Source organism: Panthera pardus, unplaced genomic scaffold (genome assembly GCF_024362965.1).
Source record: "Panthera pardus isolate Hobbes unplaced genomic scaffold, ASM2436296v1 HiC_scaffold_2, whole genome shotgun sequence".
Lineage (NCBI taxonomy): Eukaryota > Metazoa > Chordata > Mammalia > Carnivora > Felidae > Panthera > Panthera pardus.
In genome coordinates this window covers 137,247,930-137,268,308 of record NW_026526765.1, presented here as the reverse complement: position 1 = coordinate 137,268,308, position 20,379 = coordinate 137,247,930, and the positions used below count along the sequence as shown (strand labels likewise).

Genomic DNA, 20,379 nt, shown 5'->3' with positions numbered 1-20,379 from the left:
TATATCCCTTCACTACTGCTTCCTGAATTGGTGGGCTGTTAACTAGTTAGCACCTTGTCAGGCAGGACAAACCTCCTCATAGTAAGTAGATGAGCTCCATTTTACTATTAACTCCTTTTGTGCTGAAGAGCAGAAGTAAATTTAGATGACTGCATGCTGTTCCACCAATATTACCGAGACTCCTTCAGGTAAGTTTTCCAAGTACTGAAGAAGTTATACGTTGTTTTAAAACAATCAGGTAAATAAAGTGAAAATAAATCAACAGAAAAGGCGTATACACTGTAGATGTAGTAATCACACAGGGGGATTCTCAGAGAAGTTAGCTTGAAAAGATTTCATCCTATTCAGGCAAACATTGCTTTTTTTCTCCCTAATTAATCAATTTTACAGTGGCTTATGAAGTTTTAGGAAATGGATCACATCCTAGCTGACCATATTCTTACACGACAGGGCACACATTGTGCTGGATGAGTTGTTACTCTGAAATGTATTTAGGTTGGAAAAAAACCAGCAATCCTATCAAGTTTTTGACGACTAATTCAAATAGCCACTTACTAGACAGACCTCATATTCCTTTTTCTTTTCTTTTTCTTTTTATTTTTTTAGTATTTATTTAGTTTGGGAGAGTGAGCATGTGAGCAGGGAAGGGACAGAGAGAGAGGGTGAGAGAGAATCCTAGGCAGGCTCTACACTCTCACCACAGACCCCATTGTGGGGCTTGAACTCATCAACTGTGAGATCATGATCTGAGCCAAAATCAAGTTAGATACTTAACTGACAGAGCCACCCAGGTACCCTTTGTATTTCATGTTCTAAGCAGAGTTATTATAAACTAGTCAAGAAATAGACAATTCAAGCTGAAATGGTGGGAGAAATTGTACACGATGGTAACCGACAAGATAATTATCAAAATGACAACCAAGCAAAAATTACTTTGAGTTTTTTTTTTCAACCATTATACAGACACTGTTTTGTTTTCTTTTTGCAATAGAAAGATCAATTATGGCACAAGTTGGATCTGTCAAAATATTAACTAAGAAAGTTTTTCTGATTTGACTTTTGCAAAACTTAACACGGGAAAACTCTTCAAAAGCATTTAAAAAAAATGGTTCCACAATAAACTCTGCTTACCTTAAAAGCTAAATGAAAAATTCTAAAAAATTAAATATTTGATAGCTCACTCAGATTCAATGAATAAAGGATACCTGAGAACTGTAAATCCAACTTAATATAAAAGACACATTTAAGGAAAACTAGTATATTGCTTAAATATGTGTGAGGGCCTCTAGTTTTTAAAGTTTGGTTATTTGAACACTTCTTAAGAATGGATGGTTTGGAGTACTGTTAACTTTTTCTTTTTTTAGATTTTTTTTTTTAACCCACTGGTTTTTCAAATTTTTAATGGTTGTGAATTAAGGGCGATAAAACTGAAACAGTTATTTGAAAGTCCAAGGCCTTGGGGACTTCTGCTTGTTCTACTCGTAAAAGACTACCTGCCCTCCTCTACAAACACAAATGGAACGACATACACGAAACAACTGTGTTTACACATTGGAGAATGGGCAGCACAGGACCATCACCACCGACAGAGCAGAGATGAATGAGTCCAGCCCTACAATAACTCTAGCATTTTCCAGACTAAGGCTCAGAGAAGAGGACACCCAGCAGAGCCTCTCAATCTTGCTGAGTTGAGGCAGCAGAGGAGACTAAAGAGGCTGCGGGAACTCGAGGTGGTGGTGAGATGAGGGAGATGTGCAGAAAGTGAGCGCTGGAGACCAGCAGAGTAGTCCCCTCCAGTCCAAGGTGAAACCCTGTGAGGCTAGGTAAAGTACCACTGGAAAGTTCGAAGATAGAGCATTCCCAGAGCTCAGTCAGGAATGAGAATAGTGGGCATTCCTCCTGGTCTGAGGGGAGAGATTGTCATATGCTAGGCATCTTACCATACAGGCCACGGCTACAGGCTCTTCTCAGTTTGCCCTAGCAAAACTCAAAAGGATCAAACTCAACCCAAATAACCTCACACACCAAGATCCAGAAATCAACAATGTAAACTTCACAATTTCTGGCATCTAAGAAAAAATTACCAGTCATTCAAAGTAATGTAAAAGTGTCCCCTATAACCAGATGAAAAAAACAAAAGAAAGAGACCTCAAAATGACACGCACGTTGTAACTAGTAGATAACGTATTGTAAATATATTCCAGATACTCAAGAATGTAAAGGAAAACACGAACATGAGGAAAAGTGCTTAAAAAAAAAGGAAAAGGCCTAAGTGAACCTTATAGAGATGAAAAATACAGTATATGAAAGGAAATATTGTGCTGAATTGGATTTGTGGCCAATCAGACCCTTCAGAAGAACCAATGGTCAACCGGAAGTCACAGCAATAAAATATATCCAAGATGAAGCAGTGAGAGGAAAAAAAAGACTTAAAAAATAATTCAATTCTCTCTGAGACAATATGAAGTAGTACAATACATGCACGCAGGACTCTAATCAGGAGAGGAGAAAGAGACACAGCAATAAAAACCCAAAATGTTCCAAGCTTGATAAAACCCTATAACCAAAGCAGCTCCAAGACTCCAAGCAGGGTGCACATAAACACACACACACACACACACACACACACACACACACACACACACACACACAGAATCACAGGCCCATCAAATTCCTAATGCTGAGGGGCGCCTGGGTGGCGCAGTCGGTTAAGCGTCTGACTTCAGCCAGGTCACGATCTCGCGGTCCATGAGTTCGAGCCCCGCGTCAGGCTCTGGGCTGATGGCTCGGAGCCTGGAGCCTGTTTCCGATTCTGTGTCTCCCTCTCTCTCTGCCCCTCCCCCGTTCATGCTCTGTCTCTCTCTGTCCCAAAAATAAATAAAAAACGTTGAAAAAAAAAATTAAAAAAAAAATTCCTAATGCTGAAAACTAGGGATCAAGAAAAAAAATCTTAAACCAAGTGAGAGGAAAAAAGAGACCTTACAGAGATAGAGGGCCAAGATAACAAGGCCAGCAGATTTTTCCATCAAGAACGAAACAAGCCAACATGCTAATGTAACAACTTTACAGATTGAAACAAAAAGCTGTCAACCCAGAATTCTACACCCAGTGAAAATATATTTCAAAATGAGAGATAAACACTTCTTCAAGCAAAAGCTAACAGCATATATAGCCATCAGACCCATACTACAAGAAATGTTATTTATGTGGTTAATAAAAGAGGCTTTTGCTTCAAAGTTTTCTTTAAAAACTAACTCTTGGGGTGCCTGGGTGGCTCGGTTGGGCGGCCGACTTCAGCTCAGGTCATGATCTCAAGGTCCGTGAGTTCCAGCCCCGCATCGGGCTCTGTGCTGATGGCTCAGAGCCTGGAACCTGTTTCAGATTCTGTGTCTCCCTCTCTCTGACCCTCCCCTGTTCATGCTCTGTCTCTCCCTGTCTCAAAAATAAATTTAAAAAAATAATAATAAAAATAAAAACTAACTCTTAAAAGCAAAAATATATTTTAGGATAATTTATGGAGAAGCAAAATGTATGATGGTATCAACACAAAGAACACATGCCTGATATACATTGATGCAAACTTATTACACTACACGTGATATGGTATAATAGCATTATTAGCATCAATAATTAATTCTAATAGTAGTAGTTGTGTGCTAATAATAAGTTAAAACTGAATATTTTAAACCTTAAAGCAACCCTCCCAAAAAGCAATGAAACAGACACTGGTAATAAAGCAATAGTAAAAATAAAATGGGATCATAAAAAAAGTCAATGAATCCAAAAGAAAGCAGGAAAAGACCAAAAAAAAAAAAAAAAAAAAAAGAACTAAGAGAAGGCACCTGGGTGGCTCAGTATCTGATTTCGGCTCAGGTCACGATCTTGCAGTTCATGGGTTCAAGCCCCATGTAGGGCTCTGTGCTGACAGCTCAGAGCCTGCAGCCCGCGTCAGATTCTGTGTCTCCTTCGCTCTCTGCCCCTCCCCCGCATGCATTCTCTGTGTGTGTGTGTGTCTCCCTCTCTCTCAAAAATAAACATTAAAAAAATTTAAAAAAAAAAACTAAGAAACGATGGAACAATGGAAAGGCAACAACAAAACAGATTTAAACCCAAGCATAGCGAAAAAACAAGTAAAAAAAAAACCTAAGTGTGCCAATAATTACGTATTAAATGTAACTGGTTGGTCAGAGCCCTGAAAATAACTTTCGAAAATATTCTAGTCTGCATCCTGCTCCAGTCTCTTGGTGGAGGGCAGTAAGCCATCCTGCCATTGGTTATCTTCTCCGTTTGTAGCTATGTCATTAACCACTTGTATGAGAGTTTAATTTCAGTATTTGAAAGAAGTGTTATTTTCAGGGTTTTTGTTTTACTCAATAACTTAAGTGTAAATAGGTAAGTACTGAACTTTTGCTTTTTGGAGTAAGATCAGATGGTCTCATTTTTAAAGATGTCATTTATTCCAGGATTAAATTCTTAAAATTACCTTCTAAGTTCTTGATGCTTTTTTATTAGCATCTGATTAGCAACAGATTAAAAGGTGCTATCTTCTTTTTTCATACAGAGGTAGGCTTTTTTCCTAGAGTATTCATTTTTTGAACAAATAATACATTTGCAGGGTTCAAAATCAAAAAAGCAGCCAATACCTTACAGAGAAAGGCCTTCCTCCTACTCCTGACCCATCCATTCAGTTTATCCAAAACAGTATACAATCGTTGTACTTTGTTACTCCACAGATTTTCTATAAAAGTTATTACCTTTTTCTTTACGAGTGATTCTCTCTCTCGGTCTCTTTTCTTCCATTCCTCTGCAAGAGCCTGCATATGAGCCAATTCCTTCTGCTTTAGCTACACAAGGAAGAAAAAGTCACAAAAAGCACATCAATATTTCAAACACACAAATCAGTCAGTTCTCTGTTAAATACTACTGATCACCAGTATGTTTCCTTCAGATCTCCTCTTTTATTCTTAAAACAAACCAAAGAGAATGCCTGAAGCAAGGGATACCCACAAGAGTATAAACTAAAATGGGGCGCCTGAGTGGCTCAGTCGGTTGAGCATCTGACTTGGGCTCAGGTCATGATCTCACAGTTCATGGGTTTGAGCCCTGTGTGGGGTTCTGTGCTGACAGCTCAGAGCCTGGAGCCTACTTCGGGTTCTGTGTCTCCCTCTCTCTGTGGCCCTCCCCTGCTTGCTTGCGCACGCTCTCTCTCTCTCTCTCTCTCAAAAATAAATAAAACATGTAAAAAAAAATTTTTTTAAACTGAAGTGAAGACCTGTTTTCTCTCTTTATTGTGTAAAGAGAGATGGTTCTAGGCTCCAGGAGGATATGGTAAACGAGGGCCTGAAATTAAAAGAAATGTTCACTTTCTCAAACACTGACTTCGAACCTTCAGTCCTAATTTTGTCCAGAAGTCATAGAGAAGGGGATCCTTCTGCATGGCTTCTGCCACACTATCATTTATCGAGTTATTTTTTTATTCTGTTTTTCTCTCAGAGTAAAGTATTCTTGCTATTAAGAGGGCTAGATAGGGTACCCGTGGAATAGAGAGAAAAAAAAAAGTGTACTATGGAGAAGAAGAATATTCTAAGTAAACCAATTTAAAAAAAAAGGCTTGAAAGTAACGTTTAAAAGGTAACCTGATTTTCGAAAATGTCCTCCTGCATCTCTTTCCACATTTCTAGCTCTAGTGCTGCTTTGTATTCTAAGGTTTCTCGAGGCTCTGTCTGGATTTCTGAAGGACAAGGTGCTGGAGGAAGGGAACATGCCTTCTGTTGCCCAGCAGATAAACCCTAAGACATGAATGAAAACATATTGAAACAAACACACTCATACACACAATGCGTTCGATCCACTACAGTCATGTTGTTTCACATTCACTGTTACTTACCTGAGATGAATCAGATACAAGAATCTCACGCATTTTTACTAGTCCATAATCTTCTAGAGTTACTGTGTAAGAAAGATCCATTATCCTGTTGTTTGACCTACACATGAAGTCAGAAATACTTTAAAATTTGTGGAAACACTATGATTTTTCCTTTTATTTCCCCAATGTTACAGCACTGAGTAGGTCACATTTCTTGTACCTGACACTCGCACTACTCAAACCTCGAGACCTTCCATATATGCATTTTACCTGATCACGGAACTCTTACATACAGACCTACGTTTACTACAAGAAGACCTACATGAGCTATAGATTATTTGGAGAAATTTAAACTCTTACTGCCCAAAGGTAATTACTGCTAAACTTTCATTTCCTTCCTCTCTTCTGTTTTACGTATGTGCAGATACACATGCAGATACACATTGTCCCTTTTTCTCCATTTACATCTGGAGCATTTTCTCATGTCATCAACCTTCATTCAAAAATGTTGAAGTTTTAATGCCTGTAAAATATACTAATAAAATTACACAGTAAAATTAAGACAAAAACTAATGTTCCTACTCTTGATTATGTAGATTCTTCTGAATTCTTACTCTACTATTTTCCTGGGATGAAGCACTTGTACATAAATCTTTTACTGGATGTGAGCACTGCCTCAGGGTAATTCCTAAAAATAGGATAATTATATGTTATTTTTATCATAAAGAGCATCTCTCTGTCTCGTACAGCTGCATGTAGCATTTACCAGAACATCAGAGGAAAATATGGTCTTGCCTACAAGAAACGTGGCCTTGTCTAAAATCTATTCCATAAAGCCTTGGTCAAGCAAAAACTTCAATGACTGGAACCCACACAAATAAACTCTTAATAATCATTTTTACATTTTCTTCTAATCTCACAACTTTTAGAAGAAATTAATAAAATACACCAAAGCACTAAGTCTCCTAAAACTTCTCTGTCTACAGAGCAGGGCAACACAAGTTCATATTCATAACCAACAGATTTAAAATAACTAGTAATGATTTGATTATTTTCATTGTGTTCTACTTAATGCGACAAAAGAATGGGATTTTTGGAAGAATTTTCAGTTCACCAGAAGATGTGCTTCTCTAAAACACCTGTTGCCAGATCCTCCAAGTGAATAAAAGTTTTACTAATTCTTTGCTCTCTGGAAGGGACTATAGATGGGGAAGAGCAAGGGAAGGGATTTAAATACTACTTTTAGATCTCGGCTTTTTACTGAGCCTGATTTCTTTGTACATTCTAATTATGCTTCAAAAACCAAGGCATGTGATGTATAATTTTAAAGTGTATTTAAATTTCTACTGCTAAATTTAAAAAGACGTATTTAAAATAGATGTATTTTGGGGCGCCTAGGGTGGCTCAGTCGGTGAAGCATCTGACTACGGCTCGGGTCACGATCTCACAGTTCGGGAGTTCGAGCCCCACATCAGGCTATGTGCTGACAGCTCAGAGCCTGGAGTCTGCTTCGGATTCTGTGTCTCGCTCTCTCTCTGCCCCTCCCCCGCTCACTCTGTGTGTCTGTCTGTCTGTCTCTCTCTCTCTCACAAATAAACATTAAAAAAAAATTAAAATAAATAAAATAGATGTATTTTGTGTAAGGTATGTGAACTTCAGTTTTCCATGGTGGCACCAGATTCCAGGGCATAGAAACCATACTCATTTTTTAAAAGTGCCCAACATTTGTAACATTCTCAGAAAATAGATTTGAAGCAAAAGTTAAAATATTTTCAAGTAGAAAAACAGTCATTCCCAAAGCAAAATAATGTAAAAATACATTATAAATCTGACCTTGAATTGTTAAACACACAACCAAACAACATAGCGGGAAATTAAAACCGTCAGGCTTAACAGAGAGGAGGGAAACATTTAAGATCCTAGGTGTTAAGAGTCTTGGAGGGTACAGTAGGATCAGAAAGGTAAACAGTGCTAAAAAGCCAATTAGAATACAGCCCCCCGAGGTCAAAGAAGGACCATCACCACCAAGACGACAGGGAAGCGTAAGGCTGTACCCAGCCAATGAGAACAAAAAGCAGGCTATGGACATTTTGGGAAATCCGTTACCCCTGTGCTGCTATAAAAGGCACACTTTCACTGTACGTCTGACGCCAACACTGTTCACCACTGGAACCTAAAAAGCGAGTTTTTTCTGAAGACAAGACGTTAGAAAGCTGGATCCTGGCGATTCCCAGAAGTAAATCTTTACTCATTTTGTCCTTGTGCCATAATTCAACCAGCAGTGGAATCCTAAGGAAGAGAAAACAAGTGTTTATATCTTATCATTTCTTTTTTTTTTATTTTTATTTTTTTTTAAATTTTTTTTTTTCAACGTTTTTCATTTATCTTTGGGACAGAGAGAGACAGAGCATGAACGGGGGAGGGGCAGAGAGAGAGGGAGACACAGAATCGGAAACAGGCTCCAGGCTCCGAGCCATCAGCCCAGAGCCTGACGCGGGGCTCGAACTCACGGACCGCGAGATCGTGACCTGGCTGAAGTCGGACGCTTAACCGACTGCGCCACCCAGGCGCCCCTATCTTATCATTTCTGAACAAGTCGGTAGTAGCGCTTTGAGTTCCCCAAGCACCAAGGTGTTTCTGTTACCTGGGTCGGAAAGGCTCCATTCCACGGGTAACAAACAGAAAATACCATTACAGTTTCCATACCTCTTTCTGTGCAATAAAGAAAACCCACGAAGTGCTATTTTTTACTCTTCCTTCTCCTTGTAAAATAATATACATACTTGAATTGAGTAAAAAGACGTTTCAGATCTTTTTCTTCACAAATCCATTTCAGACAGGTGCATTAATAACACCTTCATTTTATACAGATGAGGCAACAGAAAAAGCAACCAATTCACTACAGTCAACTGGTGCATCCGTGATAAAACTAAATAGCTTGTTCCTACTGATCTTCACATATTATGAAAAACAAGACAGTAGTCTTTCAAATCGTCTTCCTTACTCACAGATGGTATTTAACACAGTTCTAACCTCCAAATTCAGACAAATAAGATATGAAAATCTGCGAAGAGTCTCCATAACTTCATAAAACTTCAGAGCAGAAGCACCCACGTCACAGACATTACTAATTACATTACTAATACATGTGTGTCCAAGTTATCAGATGCATTAACTGCTGTGGATCTAAATCTCTAGAAATTCCTCTTGTCAGTAACAAGATACGCATTTTCAAGAGTGGCTTCGTGTCTTACACACCATATTTACGTTACCTTAAGAAGGTATCCTGCAGCTGTTGAGGCATAGTTGCAAAGTCAAATGCACAGTAAGACTGTGGAAGGAAAACTTCCATGTTTTTGCGAACTTCTACAGGAGGATTTGTCATAATAGGAGCTGCACTACCAAAGAATGGATAGGAGTACCTAGAATTTAGAAAAAAAACCAAAAAACAAACAAAAAAAACCAACCTATGATACAGGTTACAGATGAGACTTCTAATCTGTTTTTTTTTTTTAAAGGATAAAATGGATATAACAAATAGAATTTTTAGAATACGTAAATGGTACAAATACATTGTGGTTCAAATCCTGTCATCAACTTTAAAATTCTGCAAATATTGTCAGCAATTCTAGAGGAAATGCATTATGTGTATATAGCACTAGTTCCCAAAGCTGCTTTATAAGCAATCTTAACTTCAGGGCAAGAAGAAGTCTGGTATTGTGAAGGCTGTAACACCAAAAAAGGAAGAGAGAATCATTCTCATACACTCCCAATGACTCTAAAATTTAGGAATGACAGTGACGCCAAACGAAGACCGAGCTGCCCTTTGTCCAGGAGTCCCTTGGGGGCATGGCTCCTGTGTTTTTCATCTCTGCCCTCCCAGCAAAAATAAGCACTTTTTGGCATACAGTAAATGTTCAGGAAATACCTGCTGAATTTAATTTCTAAACTTACTTTATTTATTTAATAATGTCTTGGGGCACCTGGGTGGCTCAGTCGGTTAAGCATCTGGCTGATGATTTCGGCTCAGGTCATGATGTTATCATTTGTGGAAACGAGGCCCGCATCGGGCTCTGTGCTGACGGTGTGGACCCTGCTTGGGAGTCTCTCTCTCCCTCACCCTCTGCCCCTCCCCTGCTCATGCTCTGCCTCTCTTGCTTTCAAAATAAATAAACATGAAAAAAAATTTTTTAATCATGTCTCGATTTTTATGGGCTGAAAACCCCTAGTCACCTCCCAGAGGGTGCACCCATGGTAAGATTCTGTCTTTGAGAATCAAGGATGGAAGCAGGTGATTCAAGGAATGAGAAGACTCTTTCTTCCTTTCTTCACAGAAACCACACCTGATTAAATGGGAACATGTCTGACTACTGCTGAACTTACTCTGTATTTAAAGCCAAAGAGAAAGACAACTCGAGGCTCACTTCAGTTTCATCTCGTGTCTCGTTATGCGTTATGAAAACGGGAATTTAAAGGCTAGTAACGAAAACCGCTTTTCCTGCAACAAGAATCCTGCACATTTACTCCATTCCTACATAATGACACATGCAGTGAAATCAGCTCATCTCACAAATCCCATTCCACAGTTGCCAACCAGTTTCACACCAGTGAGAGCATGATGACATAAAATTTATCAAACGGAAAGTTAAATGGCCAGTGTTTTAAAAAATGCCACAAAATGACTCAAAGACAGAACCAACGGCCCTTATCATCAAGTGAATTCCAGGTGGAGTGTTAAGCACATCATAACTGTTTCCTCGGTTTAGAGTATTTTTCCCCTTTTCTTTGCCAAGCGAACGTCTAGCCTTCCTCATATGTTGACTTATTTCTCAGTCTGTCTTGTTCACTAGGTTGAGCTCTTTGTTTACGTGGCCCATAAACTCCTAATACCTGGCACACTGCTGGCATAATGTGGGCACTTAATGATTAAACAAATGGCCCATATGACAAGACGGAACCACAAAAACTAGGATGCACACCTGCTAAGGGGGCTAGTACAAGGCTTCCCCCTCACAACTTCTAACTGTAGATCACCTCGATATTTCTATGCTTCTAGCCAACACTATCTCTAGGTACCCTAAGATCACATTCTCTAGTAGCAGCAGAAAAGAGATCTCAGTTAAAAAAGTAGAGGGATAGGGGCGCCTGCATGACTCAGTCGGTTGAGCGTCTGACTCCTGATTTCAGCTCAGATCATGATCCCAGGGTCATGGGATGGAGCGCCATGTTGGGATCCACGCTGAGCCTGGAACCTGCTTGAAATTCTTTCTCTCTCCCTCTGCACCTCTGCCCTGCTCGTGCTCTCTCTAAATAAATAAAATAAATAAATTAAAAAACAGAGGAAGACAAAAAGAGTAGAAATACTAGTACCAATTCTTTTTCTAAAAACAATTTGAAGAGAGGTTTTATAAACCCTTTGAGAAAAGCTCTGTCTGTTGGAGACAAGCTTTTTCTCCCTCAATTTTCAAATAACATATTAATAATTATTCTCAGCCTCTGAGAAGAGGTAAACAGTACAACTTAAGCTGTGATGGAAACAATGCCATTCTGTGAATTCACAGTCACACCCAGTGCTGGGTCCCTTTGATTTTGTCCATCGTTCACATCCAAGCTGCGAGGACTGTGGATAGAGCTGGAGAGGAATCTAAGACATAAAGGAGTAGATACAAGTATGAGTTAACTTATGCATTTGAAAGGCAGGAATGCCTCAAATACCAGCAGGAAGCAGTGCGTAGCTGTGGACGTTCCTGGAAAGTCCAAGATGACAGAAAGATTTTCTCATTTTAGTTGCATCAAGAGCACCAACCTTGTTAGAAAGGCTAGTGCTTGCTCTGAAGAAATTTGTAAGGAACAACTAACCACTCCCAACTAAGACACAGTAATATATTACATTTGATATACATTTCAACCAGAAGGTTTATGAAAATGTATTATTGTTAATAACAGGCTATTGAGTAGAGCCATTTAACTGACTGAAATATATAAGTATCTCAATTCTTATATGGAGCAGGGTAGACACATTCCACGTGCAGCCCATTAAGGATGGTTCTCAGAGTCTCATTTATCAAGTAGTAGAGATACAACTTCCCATTATAATACAGTTTCATAGAAAAACAAGATATTACACTTCCCTGAATTTGCCATGACACCTTTTCTAGAAACAATGCTTTTTTTTCCCATTTTTTTAACGTTTATTCATTTTTGAGAGGCAGAGAGACACAGAGCACAAGAGGGGGAGGGGCAGAGAGAGAGGAAGACACAGAAGCCGAAGCAGGCTGCAGGCTCCGAGCTGTCGGCATAGTCTGATGCGGCACTCGAACCCACGAAGTGTGAGATTGTGACCTGAGCTGAAGTCGTACGCTTAACTAACTGAGCCACCCAGGTGACCTTCTGAAACAACACATTTTAAGAGTCGCTCTCTTTGAATAGAAGCAGTAGTAAATTATCACCAGCACCTACAATTATCACCACCTCTCATACCACCAATGCCACCGACGCACCCTTGTTGAAATTCGAACTCATGAGGACAGAACCTTGCAGGCTTTTTCAGTCCACAGGGTTTAACGAATGTTCTAACTTCTCCGGTGATGTTTCTCCCTCTGAAACTCCCAAGTAGAGAAAAGGCACTGCTCTTCAGAAAAGAATACTTTGAAACAAAATCATATCACACCTTAACATACAGTTGATTGGAAAACCAGCTTCCAAATCATGGATACTCCTTAAGTCTATTGAGAAGCAAAAATGATGTGATGTCGCTGGCACCGCAATCTTCTGTCCCGAGGCGGTTTCTGAAGCAGTGGCTGTGGTCACTGGCTGGGCCACCGGAAGAGGCAAAGAAGAACCCATGGCTACAACGAACATAAAAATTTAAGAGAAAAAAATCCCACTCGGTAACACTTTCTCTTCCTTTATTTACCTCACTTAAAGATACCATCTCATTTCCCTCTAAGCAAGAAATGTGATCATTTGGTTTCATAAACCTCTGAAATGAGGCATAGGAACTTCTTAAAGTGACTTGCCCCCAAATTAGGTAGGCTTTAACTCCCATTTTTAGAACTGTGTAAAGAAGGCCCCCCTCTCCACATCGAATGCACACCAGAAAAGCGCTAACATACGACAGCAGCCCAGCAGGCGCCAACTTATTTCCAAGAGGCAGCTAACCTTAACTTCGAGTTCGAGGGGTTGTATGGCAGACTTAATGCAGGCATCATTACCTCGCTTCTGAAGACACAGTTCTGGCTACGGAAGGCACACAGGACATAGTCTGACAAAAAGAGAATTCTACTCCCGTCCCATTGCAGACCAGAGATGGGTAGCGAGTGGCCCAAGTCCTACAGCCACTGAGTGACCGAGGGATCACTTGCACCTTAACTTCCGACTCCTGATCGAACACTGTTCTAATTACTTCCGCTACAAGATCTAACTGCGGGTCCTAGTGCAGTGGGTGGAAAATTGACACAACCAGGTAAAACCATTCTCAGGCTCTCCCTTAACTTCAGCATCAAAAATGGGTATAACAAGTTTATTACAACAGGCAGTTAGTAGCTCTTCTCTCTAAAATTCCAATGGATTCAAGATATTCAAGCGTTGCCTAGTGAAAAATATGTTAGCGAGAACTATTTTCTGTCATTTCTTCTCAGTAAGCTGTGTCTAAAATAAAAGTAATTGAACAATTCTTACCTGTTAGCCAATTCTGTGATGAAGTTACAGACTCAATTTCAATTCAATTCAATTCCATTTAAACCGAATTTTTACATCACCACACATTATTGGCTCTTGAAAGAAAATCAAACTCACAACATACTGACAAACGGTGAAAACGCTCTTCATCGTTAAGTAGATGGCTACAAAACGGACGCTTGGAAGATGTGTGAGAACGTCTTACCCTTTGCGTTTGGTTTCATGTCCCTGTCATACTGCAGGCTCTCCACTTCACTTCCGGTTGCATCATCTTGGGTTGGAGGCGACTGGTTTTGAGGTGGAACAGGGGACACGCTTGGTGACTTTGGCCCAGCGAGCGTCTTCTCTTTTACAGGAGTTAAAACTTGCTTCTGTGATTGCTGTGGCTCATGTTCGTTCTGGGTCTTTAATTCAATTAAAGACTAAAAATAATTGTTAAGTAAAGCATGATTCGCAAAGCACTTTCCTTCATCGTTAAGCAAAAAAAAGTCACTTTTTTTTTTTTTTTTTTTTTTTAGTAATAGCTTCCCTTCCCACTTTAGATATTCCTAGTCTATTTTTCTTCATCATTTGCAAATTTTCGTATAGCATCTAGAACCAGAAAAAGGAAGATGGACAGGAAGGAAACAGGATATCCAGAGCTGAGTACCAAAATATATGCTAACTGGTAAGAAGGGATATTTGGTGTAAGAAGTCAGGGACAGGCGTCCCTGGGAAAGGTTATTGTTACCAAGGCAATAAATACAATGGAGGCCTATGTTAAAACAAAACCAAAATAAAAACAGATCTAGCATGATTTTCTTCCTTTGTTCCACTTCCTTCTAAAAATATATACATATATGTATTTTAACATATATATATATATATTCAAACTCTCACATCAGTTTTTCTGTCATTTGTAATCTACATAAAGATCAGTTCTTCAGAAGAACAGTACACGGAGGCTGATTCTGGGACTATATACAATCAAAAAACATATACATCCAAACAAATACCATCTCTGTTGCCTAAAGAGAGTACGGGGACCAGAAAGCACTAATGAACCAAGAACGCTGTCTTTAAGCTAAAGCTGAGTCCACCAAAATGATACCATGAGTGCAGATTCCCAGAAATGTGGTCCATCTCTGCCAGTGACTGACCATGACCTGGGGGGTGGGGGGGTGGAGGGGAGATTCCTAGCATAGGAGAAAACGGTACATGAAGGCCGTGTTATCACTTATAAACTACAGCCAGGGCAGCTACAGTACTTTCCAGAAAAGAAACACCTATAATGGAGGCCACTAATTAAGAATAATAAATACTTGCTTACGCTAGGTCACTCTTGAAGTTCAACTTTTATCGGTAGTCACGAGTGACACCGGAGTGACAGCGCAGAAGCTGGAGGAGATGGAGGGGTCACTACTTGCCTGGGCATCTACGCCTTCTCTCTGCAGAGCCACAGACACGCCCACAGTGGGGGCCAGCTGCACAGGAATAGGTGCAAGCTTTTGCTTGGCTCGCTTCGGAGGGTCAAGAATAAAAGCACCCTCAACTGTAACGGGGCGCTGGTTGATTTCCGTACTCCCCTTTTTCAGCAGTCCGGTTAAGGGCACTTCTGTACTTCCAAGTGACTGGTCTCCGCAGCAAAGATGGATCTGATGTGAAAGAGAAAATCGGAATAGGGCCTTATGGTCTCTCCTTTCTCCTAAACACATCAACTTTAACCAGAGGTTATAACATGATCCAGAGAAGGGAAGTATAATGCAGGTTATCTTACTGACCTGCAGCGACTGCGTCAAAGAGTCTCATACTTGATTGTTCAAACTGGTGATAAGGCATAAACTTTCCTAAGAACTCAATAATAAAGCTATTCTTTTTCATTTTTTCTTCCAGTGTTGTATAATCATATGTTATCACCTTTTTCTCCTTCAGGAATTATGGTTACTTTAATATCTTACTGGGTTGTTTTGACATAAGCAAATATATCATGAATACATGAACGTAAATAGAAAACAAATACCTCAAGCAATGTTTCTATTTCCATTTCAAAATTAATCTCAACAGTTGTAAAAAAAAATAATAATAATAATAAGTAAGTTAGTAGCTCCAGCCCTATGTGGAAACTAAAGAACTTGAAATAATTCTGTTTTATTTGCCCATAAAACATCTTTAGTGTTTCTTTCTCTTTTCTTGCTTTTCAGAGTTCACATATAAAACAGTGTTTAACGCTACAAGGTAAAACAGAGTACCTCTCGGGTGGAGCGTACTGTTTATCACTGATAGCTAATCAAAACTTCAACACTACCCCCTTTCGAAACTACCCATCACCTACATACTATAGTATCAACTTGTTTACCTTCCTGTACTGGCATTCAGATGCACAATAAGCAGTCACAACACGAAACTATTTTTAGTTCTAATGTCAGCAATGACTTGTAAATTAGTCTCAATGTTATTAGGTGTGATGGTGTTAATGAGCTGGAGAGAAAGGATTTTTACGACTTAAATGTCTAGGAGAATTAAAGTAAGAAAGAAGTCAATACTTTGGTAAAGACTGGTATTTTAGATGTGGAATAAATCTCAAGATGTTTAGAAAGCTAAAATCCAGTCTACGGCCATACCACCCTGAACACGCCCGATCTTGTCTGATCTCGGAAGCTAAGCAGGGTCAGGCCTGGTTAGTACTTGGATGGGAGAAAGGTAAAATCCATATGAAAATATAAAATACAGGAAGAAAGCAGTTCATCATTTTATATAGTATTCAGCTACTTAGAATCCTGAGTTTAGCAGAACCACGTCCAAAATATACCTCTATTAGAATTTCTTAAAGGCTCTTCCCACCTCCCACCCAAATTGCAAGCAAAATCTAAAGACTGATCACTTTTAAAAAATGACTACCTAATCCTTTATTACACTACCCCATTTCAGTCTGATTAAAATCAATTGTAATAAAACAAAGAATAGTAAATTCACTGAGTAAGCTTCACTTAAAGAGTCCAATAGAACGTTATTTGACAAAATTCCTCAATTCAAGGGCAGGTTTTAGAAAGCTGGGTTATTTCATGCCTTTTTTTTTTAACGTTCATTCATTTCTGAGAGACAGAGACAGAGCATGAGTGGGGGAGGGGCACAGAGAGAAAGGGAGACACAGGATCAAAATCAGGCTCCAGGCTCTGAGCTGTGAGCACAGAGCCCAACGTGGGTCTTAAACCCACAAAGCATGAGATTATGACCTGAGCCAAAGTCAGATGCTTAGCCAACTAAGCCATCCAAGCACCCCTTTCTTAGCTTTTAATAGCAATTGGGTATGTACATTCTGAAATCCAGGGCATGATCTGTGTATGACTACTAAGCCCCCTAATTAATGATGAAATCTTCCCTGAGCCCACAACTTTAGGCTCTCTATACATTTTCTATTACACAGACTGTCAACTGATACGCTTCTTTACCCAGTTATGATGAAAAGAGGTGTATCTCCTAAAATTCTCAAGTAATGGCTATACTAGGGACTTCACAAGCCAGGAGAATTCCTAAAAAATGACAAGATGTGGGGGAAAGATGACCTTCACTACTCAAAAAAGAGTCTTGGTACCTCTATGAAGCTTTAAAAAATCATCTCAAGTTGGGGCACCTGGGTGGCTCAGTCACTTAAGCATCTGACTTTGGCTCAGGTCATGATCTCACGGTCCGTGAGTTCGAGCCCTGCGTTGGGCTCTGTGCTGACAGCTTGCTCAAAGCCTGGAGGCTGCTTCGGATTCTCTGTCTCCCTCTGTCTTTGACCCTCCCCCACTCACACTCTGTCTCTAAAATAAACATTAAAAAAAAAAAAAAAATCTCAAGTGAAAAAGAGTTCCTGCCGTACTTACCTGTAGTTTAGACTGAAGTGCCAGGTAAACACGAAGAATTTCTATGCTGCTACGTATTCGAACAGATGCTCTCTCTGGCTCAAAGTTTGGGTTGATCAAATCACTGAAGGGTTCATTTGTAACATCATTTCCCAGCAAAGAATAGTAAAAGAAAAACTCAGGCTGTCTTTCTGGAAGTTTCATGGTACACGGAATTAACTAAGCATTTAAGGAGGAAAAAAAAAAGAGGATTCATTTATAAACCACTACACAGGCTTATGAATGTCTGATGAACTCTAAAATTTACGCTAAAATGTTGATTTTATTTCAAAGTCTTAAAATCACTCAAAATTTCTTAATCTCTGAAAAATTACAACCTCATGACTGGTTTAACTTTTCAAGGTTTACCTTAGAAAAGCCCAGAGACTAAAATATTTTTTAGAGATATGTTTTGTTTTAAAGTTTACTTTTCATCCAACTGATCCATGAACGAGTACGTGTAAGTTCTTTTAGAAGCAAGCAGTCACATATTTTAAACTGAGTCTTCTTTACTTCCGTATACCTTATTTCATCTTCTTACTCGGCCACAGTCTTCATACATAAGAGGAGGGTTTTAAACAAACTTCAGGCAGGCTATTTAATGTAACACCTTAGTCCACGCCTTTGAGAAAAAAGCTTTCTAGACACTCTGTCAAAATTGGGAAACCTACAAGTTAACAGTTGCAAAAGGATGTTTCCTGTTGCTCAAAACTGGCAGCTTCATGGCCACCTATGGCGGAAACACAGATTCCTGTCCCATGAAATATAAAATATCCAACAGACCCTAAGTGTTCACTAGGATGTTGTTAAAAATAGCAAGTGTTGTATTCATCGGTAGAGAATGGCTTAAATATATTTTAGTTATCATACAATATGGCTGCTAAATAATGATAAACTGACATGGAAGTTATCTAAGACATACTCTTAGGCCAAGAGAAGTTACAGGACAGTTTGTATGGTTCATGAAAATAAAAGAATTAACCGCTTAGAATATAGCAGCTCCGTATTCAGTATATAGCAAATATTCAATAAAATTACTTATTTTGTGTAAAATAACATAGTAAATACTCAGTAGCGATTTTTCTTTCGTATAGAGTATATTTTTACATGTAAATGTTTACTTTAGTCCCATACATTCATGAATCTGAGAAAAAATGTATTTGAGTAGATCTTAATCATGTAGATTTATACACAGAGAGGCAGCATTTATACAGTGACAGTTGCTAAGAGCAAGTTCTGGATTACGCCCCCAATCCTGGTTCCATCAATGGCTTACTGTGAATCTCTGGGCAAAGTGCTCTATCCCTCTGTACTTCCATTTCTTTTAGGGTCAATAAAAGGATTACAAGAGAAAAAACATGTTCAAGTGGACACCACCACCACCCAGCACAGTCAGCTATTATGTGAACAAGAAAATGTCTGAAGAAAAAAAACACAGTACCTTGTCACCAGTGATTATTTTTGAGTTCAATTACAAGAGACTTTTTTTTTCCCCTTTGGTTTCTTCCATAATCACAAAGCAATAAAAATTTTAAGAAGTAAAGATGGTCCTTAGATATTTCATAGCGTACTTCATTTTAAGTAATTCCACTAAGAAAAGATTCTTTTAAAAATCCTTTATCATCCTTGTTTGTTTTTTAACCCTCAACTTTCAGTATCTAAGAAAAGGAGGAAGGCACAATTATCACCGCCTGGTGGCTGCCCCAAACTAACTCCTCCATTCTACCACTTGATAGCATTGGGTTCTAAGTCACTGATGTGCATCTGAAAAGGTATTTTTCGTTGGTTTGTTTGTTGCCAAATGCTTTCTCACACAACCTTTCACTGCCTCAAAGAGAAAAAAATAAATGGCTAATTTATAAAATGCTTGGCTTGGGGCACGTGGGGTGGCTCAATCCAATTCTTAATTTCTTCTCAGGTCATGATCTCATGGCTTATGGGATTGAGCCTCACATCAGGCTCTGCACTGACAGCACAGAGCCACTTGGGATTCTCTCTCCCCTCGCTGCCCCTGCCCTGCTCACGCACTCTCTCAACAAAAATTAAGACAGGTACCAAAAAAAAAAAAAAAAAAAAAAAAGGTTTGTCTTCAAAAAATGAAAAAAGCAAACAATAAATATTCAACAGTATCAAAAGATGAATACACTACTGGACTTAGTTTTTTGTTTTTTAATTATTGTAAAATACACAACAGAAAATCTAACACCGTAACCACGAGAACACGCACACCTCAGTAACACAGTACATTCACAATGTCGTTTATGCGCCCACATCTAGGGTCACCACATCTAGCTCCGTGAGGCTGTCACCATCCCCAAGACAAATACCGTAACTGTTACGCACTCACTCCCCATTTCCCCCTTCCTGCAGCCTCAGGAAACCACAAATGTGCCTTCTGGCTCTATAGAGTCACCTATTCTAGATATTTCACATAAATGCCATCACACATTATGTGACCTTGCGTGTCTGGCTTCTTTCACTTGGCAGGTTTTCGATGTTCATCCACGATGCAGTACATGTCAGTGCCCCAGCCCTTTAGAGTTGAGTAATATCCCATTATACACACAAATACTTGGTTTATCCACTCATCTGCTAATGGACATGTGGGTTGTTTCCACCTTTTAGATACTGTGAATACTGCTATGAACATTCCTGTACACGTTTTTGTTTGAACACCTGTTCTCAATTCTTTTTGATACACACCTAGCAGTGGAAATGCTGGGCTCCATGGTAATTCTGCTTACTGTTTCTGAGGAACCCATTTTGGCTAAATTTTTAGCAGCGAGAGCCAACAGGTAATTATTCTGGTTTTGAGGGTTTTTTTTAAAAACTAAACTGAGTAACTAACCTTCCCTCTAACCAGAATGGCATATTTGGAGCAATCCATAGGCAGGGCTTTATGAAGAGAAGAAAAATAGAGAAAGTGATACAGAAAGGCAAAAACACGAATTTAGTGCGACAAAATTATAC

The 20,379-nt window shown here is 39.2% G+C and overlaps 2 protein-coding genes across 2 annotated transcripts in view; one reads left to right on the top strand and one right to left on the bottom strand.

Moving 5' to 3' along the window:
* The window catches only part of PRDM6 (PR/SET domain 6), a 286,639-nt gene extending 275,455 nt beyond the window's left edge, over positions 1-11,184 (top strand). Inside the window, exon 8 of the mRNA XM_053907531.1 lies at positions 10,201-11,184. The gene's annotated coding sequence lies outside the window, so the exon portion shown is untranslated. The remainder of the gene's footprint in view (positions 1-10,200) is intronic.
* Positions 1-20,379, bottom strand: part of CEP120 (centrosomal protein 120) — a 79,611-nt gene that overhangs the window by 41,212 nt on the left and 18,020 nt on the right. The window contains exons 7-15 of the mRNA XM_019469542.2: positions 17,392-17,589; positions 14,953-15,180; positions 13,752-13,968; positions 12,537-12,714; positions 9,139-9,288; positions 7,973-8,155; positions 5,888-5,984; positions 5,637-5,789; positions 4,755-4,844 (exon numbers count right to left, since the gene is read on the bottom strand). Coding sequence (XP_019325087.2) covers positions 4,755-4,844; positions 5,637-5,789; positions 5,888-5,984; positions 7,973-8,155; positions 9,139-9,288; positions 12,537-12,714; positions 13,752-13,968; positions 14,953-15,180; positions 17,392-17,589 — 1,494 coding nt within the window. The remainder of the gene's footprint in view (positions 1-4,754; positions 4,845-5,636; positions 5,790-5,887; positions 5,985-7,972; positions 8,156-9,138; positions 9,289-12,536; positions 12,715-13,751; positions 13,969-14,952; positions 15,181-17,391; positions 17,590-20,379) is intronic.